The 10,499-nt window shown below is 36.2% G+C and overlaps 1 protein-coding gene across 1 annotated transcript; it reads right to left on the reverse strand.

The window, feature by feature from the left end:
* Positions 1-2,544: 2,544 nt before the first annotated feature.
* Positions 2,545-3,570, reverse strand: LOC115272537 (olfactory receptor 56A3-like). Its single transcript, XM_029915582.1, has one exon. It carries the CDS (start codon positions 3,568-3,570, stop codon positions 2,545-2,547), a length of 1,026 nt encoding a protein of 341 aa, XP_029771442.1.
* Positions 3,571-10,499: the final 6,929 nt, after the last annotated feature.

Genomic DNA, 10,499 nt, shown 5'->3' on the forward strand with positions numbered 1-10,499 from the left:
TTCTCTGCCTGGCTTACTTCACTCAGCATGACATCCTCAAGGTCCATCCACTTTCCTACGAAGGGCCATATGTCATTCCCTCTCATTGCCATGTAATGTTCATAGCAGCAATGTCAACAATAGCCAAAACATGGAAGGAGCCTAAATGTCCATCACCTGACGAATGGATCAAGAAGATGTGGTATATATTCACGATGGAGTACTTCATGGCAACAAAATAATTATTAAAATCCATTTAGATTTTTCTTTTCATATTTTAATGTGGCTTCTAAAACTTTTAAAATAAGTGTGTGTGTATGGCTCACGTTGGACAACACTGTTCTAGAGGAGACACTTATTAGTATCAATTCTTTTAATGGGATAAAAGCCATCGTTAATCTGTTCACTATGTTTATCAAATAGATCTGTCAATACCACTCCGATGTGAGCCATAAACATGTAAAAGCTGTATATAAACACAATAAAGCAAAGCTTTCAAAAATATTTACTCTTGTTTTTATTTAAATTCCAGTTAGTTAACACACAGTGTGATATTAGTTTCAGATGTAGAATTTAGAGATTCATTACTTACATACAACACCCAGTAGTAAACAAAAATATGTTTTAAATACAAATATTTGTCTAATTGGAGACAAGACTTGTGCCAAAATTTTCTCAGTGCTGGGTTGTATATTCTTCAAATCCCCTGATGTAGCCCTTTTTATGGATTCAGTTCTCAAATTTTTTGAAAGCTGATAGGAGAGATCTGTGTTTGTTATGTAATGTGACCCTGATAGAGATTAGTCCTGAAAATTTTTTGGTCCCTTAATGAGAAGGTGTTAATATATGATAGGGTTTAAACCAGTAGACTTGTAATATTTTCTAAGAGATAGTAGCTTAAATTTACCTCAGTATATTATTTATTTGTATTTGTAAGACCTTCCTGTTGGTATACAGTTATGCACACTTTCAACAAAGTAATTTTTCTTATGTTGAAATGGGTGAGAGAATGAGGTATTTGGGAATTTTTTTCAAGTAACAAAGAAAAAAGTTATCTATGATATGAATCATTGGAGCTTGACATTGTTTTACCTTTGATAAATATATTTTTCCCAGTTAAAATGTTTATTGTATGCTTCTTGTACCATTGCTTCTAATTATGTGAGTACATGTTTATTTTTCAAATAGTAGTTTATAGTGATATCTAGAAGCAGAGGAATGAAATATCAAGGTGGTATTCATCACTGTGCAACAGAGAAATAAAAGAAATGGACAGACTTGTGCTGAATGAAAGCTTACGTTGCCAAAGATGAATCCAAGTGCTTTCTGTGAAGGCTGAAAGACCTAGATTTGGTGGACAGTTTTCACATTAGATGGTTTAGAGATTTTCTTTCCATGGTCTAAACAAAGAAACATACTTATAGGTTACTATTGGGACACAAAATCTTATATTTAGAAAGGATTTTTTAAAACAATTGTTCACTATTTTCAGGAGTAACTGATGAGCAGCATGACACAGAAGGAGATCACCTTATTTGTTTCCAAGAACCCATCTTTTTTTGGTAGCTGTTCAAGGCTTATCATTCAGACTTTTAACTCTCTATCCAGTGCTTTCCTAAGTTGCCAGGTACCCTACTGCCAGTAGGTACATTACTCCATTCCCCATTGTCTCCCACTGAGCAGAATATATTGCTGAAACTCATATTTTTATTCTCCTAATGAAACTTTGAGCTCCCAAAAGCCACAATTTTCTATTTTTTTTGTATCTTAGTAGCTAACAGAATTCCCAGGACACAAAGTGTTCCTAGAAATTGTACAGTTAATATGAAAACAATGTTCAGATATTATACTTTTATATTTAAATTATTACTGGATCATATATACAATCTTTAAAATCTTTAAATCATTAGTTAAACTATGTTTGCACACCCTGGATTGAACTAAACTATGACACCTGGTTTGAAAGGATAGATGTGCAAAGCATAAATCCACTAGGGAGGAGAATTTAAGAGTCTTGTAACTCTAATCAACCTCATTGATAATTGTTGCACAAATGAGAAATCCAGGACAGAAAAACCCTGTCTTCTTGGAATTCTCATTTTGAATGATCACCCAATTGGAGACCCAGTTAGAGAGAAGTAGAATCTTTCCATCATTCAGAAGTAAAATTTCACTGCTATATCTTTGTCTCCAATATGATCCCTTCTGTGGAAATAAGAATAAGAATGCAATACATGTTACACAACTCTACCCCCAAATATCCAGAATTGTGTATTCAAGAATCTAAAGACATGACATAATAACAGCTGTATATTCAGGAACAGAAATTTCTCACTTTAGAACCTCTCCCAAGAAATCTGAGTATTTTGTCTATATAGGATAATAAGTATGGGAAAAGGGAAAAGGGGTAAAAGATATTCCCAAAGGAGAAATGAGAAAAGGGGAACTTTACAGTGAAGCTTAAGTTTTTAAAGAAGACACAATATTCAAGTTACCCATTTTGAGATTGCAACTCATAGGTATGACGTTTGGACAACTCATTATTGATTCAAAACTCATTTTATGTTAGGAACGCAGAGATCGAGTTGCAACCTTTTTCGTCATCAATCTCTGGATGCCTTGCTTGATCTCCTGGGTTCTCACTCCATACCTTTTTTTCATCAATCTCTGGATGCCTTGCTTGATCTCCTGGGTTCTCACTCCATACACAATTGGGTTGAGGGCTGAGAAGATGACATGGTGGAGGACATTGAGCAAGACTGGCACATCAGGAGAGACTTTCTTCTTCACCACAAGAGTGAGCACGAAGACCAGAAGGATGGTGCTGAAGAAGAGGATAAGGATGAAGTGAGAACCACATGTGCTCAGGGCCTTCGCCACAGCACCCTCTGCCTTGAGTCTCAGCACAGCTCGCAGTATGAGGGTGTAGGAGACGAAGATGAGGATGAGGTCAGATCCTAGCAGTGTCCATCCTATGGCAAACTGGTAGAGGCGATTGATGGTGACATCATCGCAAGAGAGCCTGGAGACAGACATATTGGCACAGATGCAGTTGTCAATAACATTTGTCCCACAATAATGGAGCCGGGATGAGAGAATGGGGATAGGTACTGTTAAAATACCATTCCTGGCCAAAATAAAGACAGCAGCCTTGGCTACAAATTGGTCAGTGATGATGGATGGGTACCTCAGTGGGTGGCAGATGGCTACATAGCGGTCATAAGCCATAACCATGAATGTACATGACTCCATGGAAAGGAAGCAATTCATGATGAACATCTGGAGGAAGCAGGCATAGAAGCTGATGGATTTGAGGTCAAACCAAAAGATCGCCAGGACCTTGGGGATGACAGTGAGGCAGACAATGATGTCCAACAGAGAGAGTAGGCTGAGCAGGTGGTACAACGGCTCGTGCAGAGATGCCTCCAGCCGGATGGTGATGAGGAGAACACTATTGGCCCCCAGGGCTAAAAGAAAGAGGAGGCTGAGGGGCAGGGACAACCAGAATTTCCAGCTAGGGGACCTGACAAAACAATTCAGGAGGAAGTCTGAGATCTCAGAGGAGATGGTGTCATTTTGGTGTGCTGTCATATTTTGTCATATATTTTTACAGCTGTCTTTATGATCTGTAAAATTAGCATAAAAATTAGCCACTGACTCAAGACACAAGGATTTAGAACAATTTGCTTCACCTCGGTGATATGCTTGAGTCCTAGCAGGTCATCAAGAGCCATGTAAATTCATGCATTTCTCTTTTGTGCCATGCTTCTTGGATGATTTTACCTGTGAATAGTATAGAGAACTGAGATAATGTGGTTTACTTATACATACTTGATTCTTTCAAGATTGATTATTATATCTTTGCCAAAGGTAAAGAGAAGGACAAAATTACTTTGGAACTCCTTTGTGACCGTAAGTTTCTAAATTTGTTCTTACAAGTTTCTTCCTTTTGGTTTTCAATTCTCTTTAATGGTGACATAGACTACTGTATGATAACTTAAGCATAACAGTTCGTGCAGGTGAATAATAGAAACTGGCACAAACAGGGACTCAGGTAAATATCCCTAGGTGTCCATGCCACCCCCTTGTCTGAGGTCTCAGATGGAGTTTGCTTTAATTATATTTTAAAAATGATACCATGAAAATAAAGTAGGACAATTATCGTTTTGTCTAAACAGTCATTGTAATTAGGCTGGTATGGTCCTGCCAGATAACTGCTCCCTCTCCTATATAAAATCATATTTGTAGGATTCTTAACTTCTGGAATAAACAGTCTTAAAAGGAGCATAGGCAATTGCACATAGGTATGCGAGAGATGAAGCTTGATTATTCTGATTGCCATAATGTGAAGGTGATAAAGTCTACGTTTAAAGTTCTTTTACCGCCTTTCTCTTTACCTCGTCAATATAATGATCCAGTTTTTCTTACCTAGTAGTTCTGTGCTTTGCCATGGCCCACAAAGCCTGGGAGATACTGGAAGTGCAGGAGATTCCTGAAGATAAAAACCCATAGGAAAAAACATTGAGTCTTGAGTTTTGACCTAAGATCCTTTTCCTGTCTTGAACACTGTGTTCATTGAACATTTTTCTTTCAAATTTCTTGTAGGATTCATTCCTATCTAAGTTTGAGGCAAAACTAATAGCACCAGCTCAACCCAGTCCTTGCCACAATGACCCACAGCATGTACAATATCAGGCTGCCAAATTTAAAATATTCCCCTGAACACCACTTTTATCATTTAGGTTTAGTCATTTGATCTTTGCTTACTGTATTATCTGATCCTACTCTCTACAAAATTGTTACAACTAACCCTTGAAAGACAGACCCAAATCTTACCATCTCCAAGAAATTTTCCTTCTTTAGGGGTATCAGAATATTCTTGGAAGGAATTAGGGTTTCTTTGCATGCACAGAGGGAAAAATCTTGAAATGAGCTTTGGAGATTACAGCCACATGGAAGAAATGGCAATTCATACATGAGTATCCATGTAGAAGTATAGAGGAAGAAATATGTTCTATTTTTCTCCTGAAGTACATTGGGATAACTGTGTCTAACACCAGGATAAAATTTCTGAGGACAGCCTAGGAGGATTTTTTAAATAAATCTGTTCTTTCCACTCACTGATTCTTCCTTTCTCCTCTTTTCTCTGGATTGTTCCTACATATTCTTCAATTTACAATAGATTCACCATCAAACATTGACCTACCTACTCAGCTGGGGAAGTGAAGTATCTTGAGACCATATATGTTTTTCTTCTCCTCTCTTTCAATCTTGGATTGCAGTCAGGGCTAGCCAATGAAGCACAAGAGCTGAGGACCTAGAGCTGATAACTACTGGTTCCAGGTACGGACAGGATGAAGACACCCTTGAGGTTGAAGGGCAATGACAAAAGCAGAGACCCTGCAGGGCAAACTTTTTCTCACCTGCAGGACAGCTCCCAGCATAGCACAATGGAAGCCCTGTTTAATGAAGGGGAAGGGTTGTTAGGAACCACCTAACTCTATAAACTCATAGATTTGAGACATCTCTCCCAAATATCATTTCAGACATCATTGATCTGAACCAACGAGTGACAGATACATCTATGATCTGTGCCTAATTTTCTGTTTGTAGTAGCAGTAATTTTTAGAAACTCTTTAGATTGAGTTGAAATCTGAGGAACTATCTTCTGACTCTCACTAACACCAACTGTGTTTGTGTCCTCAGTTCTGTAGTTGTATAGATTAAATTTAGTTCCTATGTTATGATTCAAGCATTTATAGGCAGATTCTTTGCCCACAACTCCTAAATTTTCATATTCACAGATGAAAACCTCAAAATTTCTAATCTGAGCTCCAAATGATATACTTTCCTGACCCCTTCCACTCATTAATATCCTATGAACAAATTCCAGCTTCTCTGACTATCTGGCATCACCCAGCATAAATCTGAAGAAGGAAGAGGAGGGCAAAAGGGAAGGTCTCAGAGCCCAAATTATCACATGTTCCTCCTGACCTGAGACAGGATGTAGTGTTTACTGCCCTATTTTCAGACTACTTCATCAGTACCAACTCAGGAATGGAATGGAGCATAGACCTGACAAAAGAGAAAGGTCTTCTCCAGTTTTGGCTAATCTTGGTATAAGCTGCCTCTCAGGCACCCTCTCCCCAGACTCACTTACAGAGGATGTGAGCAGAGATCTGTCTCCACTGATATTAGAGTGTCAGTTCGTCCCTGAAGTATCTTTGGATAGTTGTAACTCCATAGCCTCTGGGACTTTGCTCTCAGGGAATGTTCTACTCCTAATTCCTTATGCCTAAAATGTCCTCCTGGGACAGACAGGCTGACAGGTAGGAGAAGAAAATAATTTTCTTTCTCCCTAAAAAGAAGGAGCTCTGGTAATCCAGCCCCACATTGTGTGTTCTGTGGGCAGTTAGTCTCCTGGGGGTAGGGGTCTTATATCCATCTATCCACATTCACGATCATTTGCAGATACACTCTCGGTGCCCTCCATGGGTCCAATAACCTCCCTCAGAAATTCTCATGGGCTTCCAGAACACGATCCTTAGATAGGCACCTCCCAAAGCATCCTAATGAATGTATTCATGTTAACTTATTATGACTTTTATCATTGCAATATAATGATGAAAATGCAATATAAAAAAAATGCTCCTGAGAAAATGCAGTATGTTTTTCAGAGAGTAAAGCCAATAGAAATGCTTCCTTTAGTGAGAAAATTTTAAGTGGGATGTATGTATAACTGTGTATTAGGTAACATGATTGTTCCTTGTTTTTACTTTCAGTTTGAACTTCATGTGAATTATTCATATCTTTCCATAATTGGAGCAAATGTGATTGTTTTCTTTATTATGTATATACTTATTTTCATTAATTTTTTATATTTGAGTGTCATTTACAGACAAATTTCCACGAGTTTCAGATGTGTAACACAGTGTTTCAACAAGCCTATATATTATGCTATGGTGTAGCTACCATCTGTCACCATTCAGAGCTATTAAAATACTATATTCCCTATGATGTGTCAATGTCATCTGTCTCTTGAAAGCCCTTCTTTTTGCTTTTTTTTAAATTCTCTTTCTTCTGTATATCTCAATATTGCTCCTATTTCTCTTTCCCTCAGAAAAGTGAAAATTCCAAGATTCGTTAAGTATGCCTAATTAGTATTAAGTATGCTTATTTAGCTACTTATACACTTATGGCAGAAAAGGTTGGATTTTGAATTTATCATTGGGTTATAAATCTGATGTTATTCTTTGTTTATATTGATCATTAAATCTTAAACATCAGTCCATGTTGCTCTGGTTATGTCTACTTCATTCTTTTTGACTGCTGTTCTATTCCCAATATGTGCATTTTCCCTCTTTGTAAGTAGTCAACACCCACGTGACCTGTTATTGTACTAAAAATAATGTTGCTGTCAATTTCCTTGTACATCTTCTCTTATAGATCTAAAATAGGCAAATGTGGAGAAATTTTTCAGTTATAACATAAAAATATTTAATTTCACTAGGAATTACCAAATTTCTCTCCAAAGCATTTAAATATCTCAATAGAAATTCTTAAATTTTATTTATTTTACACATTATTTACACCATTTGATGCTATTATCTTTTCTTTAAAAGTGTAGATGGTTGTAATTTGTATCTTATTATTTTTAATTTGTTTTTCACCTGGTAAGTGAACATTGTTCATATACTCTTTAGTCATTAGTGGTTTTCATGCAGGGATTTATGTGTCCATATCCTTTTCCTGTTTTTCTATTAATTTTTGTTTATTTTTACATATTTATAAAACTCCGTGAATATTTTTATTCTTATTTCTTCTTCATCTTCTATTTATTTATTTATTTATTTATTTATTTATTTACTTACTTATTTATTTTTATTTAAGTAATCTCTTTACCCAATGTGGGCTCAAACTCATGACTCTGACATTAAGAGTCACATGCTCAATGGACTGAGCCAGCTAGGTTCCCCTCTGTGCATACTTAAAATATTAGAGCCCCTTCTTGGGTAGATATTGCTAGTACCTCCTCTAGACTGTTTTAAAGCCTTGAATTTTAGTGTCTGCAGTCCATTATTCAGTGGAGATCTCTTAATTTGACTAAGGCAAAATCTCTACATTTCTAGGAATAGAGTTCCTCATGGATCTTATTTAGGGACATTCTACAAGATCACAAAGATTCTTCTTTTATTTTAATTTTTGTTAAACTCAGTGCATTGTGTTTCATACTGATATATTTAAGTCTGTAATTTATATTGTCAAGAGTAATGAATGGTATTAGGTTAGTACAAACTACTATGTTCACAACAACTATGAAAAGAGGAAATACTGTGTTGCGTGTTTTATAAATATCCTTTACTTTGAGTCCACCAGTGCTTCAGCACTACCCTGGACATTCTTCTGGTGTCTCCATCGCTTGTGCCTTATTCTGTTGGTTACCAGTGAGTCACTGGAGCCAGCCCTGATTGAGCAGGAGGGAAACTGGACTTGGCTTCTGTATGGGAAGAGTCTTAAAGAATTTGTAGCCATATTAAAACCTCCGTATGTGATGCTAATTTTTCTTTTTATTTCTTTTTATTTCTTTTTTAATGTTTTATTTATTTTTGAGAGAGAGAGAGCGAGCGAGAGAGAGAGCGAGCAAGCACAGGAGGGTCAGAGAGAGAGGGAGACACAGAATCTGAATACAGGCTCCAGGCGCTGAGCTAGCTGTCAGCACAGAGCCTGATGTGGAAGCTCGAACTCACAAACCGCAAGATCATGACCTGAGTTGAAGCTGGACGCTCAACCAACTGAGCCACCCCAGAGCCTCCTAATTTTTCTTTTTAAAGTCATTTTCTTGTTTGTTTCTAAAATTGCTTCATTTCTGACTTAATTTTGTTTCTACTCCATTCTTTTCTTTTTTCAAATATAATTTTTTATGCTTATTTATTTTTGAGAGACAGAGACAGAGCACAAGCAGGAGGAAAGCAGAGAGGGAGACACAGAATTCAAAGCAGGCTTCAGGCTCTGAGCTGTCACCACAGAGCCTGATGCGGGGCTCAAACCCATGAACTGTGAGATCATGACCTGAGCTGAAGTAGGATGCTTAACTGACTGAGCCACCCAGGTGTTTCAACCCATCTTCTTATTTTCAACTTCGACTCCCCAAAATACCACCAGCATACATCAGAATCTCAGACTCCATTTAGTCTTACATTTTAAAAGTTTCTGAGCAGTTCTTCATGTCACTTTCTTTAACTATGTTCCTGATGTATTTATTTATCTCCTCATGTGACTCTTATTAGACCAAAGTACATTGTGACATGCTTCCATATTATCTCTTAACTGTTTCCTCCTCCTTCTTTCTGTATTTTCTGAGCATTATGTAACAGGACTACAAATTTCCTTGACCTGATTCAGCTCCTTAATATGTTTCTCAGTTGCATTTATTCTACCATTCAGCTCATCACCTGACTGCTTTATAGAAACTATTTTATTTTTTGAAACAATTATTTCTTTTTCTTTCCTAATAACTGAGTATCCAACTTCATAGCTTCAATATCTCATTATGTCTCTGAGGATATTTTATTATTCCTCTCAAAGTAGCATATTTTGGTTTAAAGACTTTTACTATTTTTTTTTCTATTTCATTGATCCTGTTATATCGTTTGTTTCTTTTCCTTGTTTTGGGTTAAATTTATTCTTTATTTGCTGTTTTTAGTGGTTGATTTTGGTCATTGATTGGAGACCTAGTTTTTCAAAAATAAGAATTTCATGCTACATATGTGTGTCCAGTACAATTGACCCATGAACAACATGGATTTGAACTATGGGGACTTCCCTTATGAGGATTTTTTTTTCAATAAACACAATACAGTACTATAAATGTATTTTCTTTTTTGATTTTGTTAACACTTTATTTTCTCTAGCTCACTTTATTGTAAGAATACAGTATATACGTATAACGTACAAAACATGAGTTGGTTGACTGGTTATATTATCGGCAAGTCTTCTAGTTACAGTGGTTCATTAGTTGATAAGTTTTTGGAGAGTCAGAATTTATACATGAATGTTTCACCATGTGGAGGATGGACACCTTTAACTATCACAATTTTCAATGGTCAACATTATTGTGTTAGTGGCATTTCAAAAATTTTCACATGCTGTATTTTAAATATTTTTTAGTTCAAAAAATTTATGCTTGTTTTGATTTCTTTGTATCATGGATTGTTTAGAAGTATCTTGTTAAGTTTTGAAATGTTTTGGTCTAATTCCAGAAATCACTTCATATTGACATCTAAGTTCTTTCCACTATAGTCAGAAAAAATACTTCGCATGAGTTCTTTTAAGTGCATTGGGATTCATTTGATGGCCCAGAATATGACCTATTTTGGCAAATATTCAGTGTATGTTTGAAATAGTGTATATTCTGTTGTTTTTGGCTTTGAAACTCATTTTTTTCTGGTATTATTATAGTCATTCCAGCTTTCTTTCCTTTTTTAAAATTTTTTATTTTAATGTTTTTATTTATTTATTTT

Source organism: Suricata suricatta, chromosome 11 (genome assembly GCF_006229205.1).
Source record: "Suricata suricatta isolate VVHF042 chromosome 11, meerkat_22Aug2017_6uvM2_HiC, whole genome shotgun sequence".
Taxonomy (NCBI): Eukaryota; Metazoa; Chordata; class Mammalia; order Carnivora; family Herpestidae; genus Suricata; species Suricata suricatta.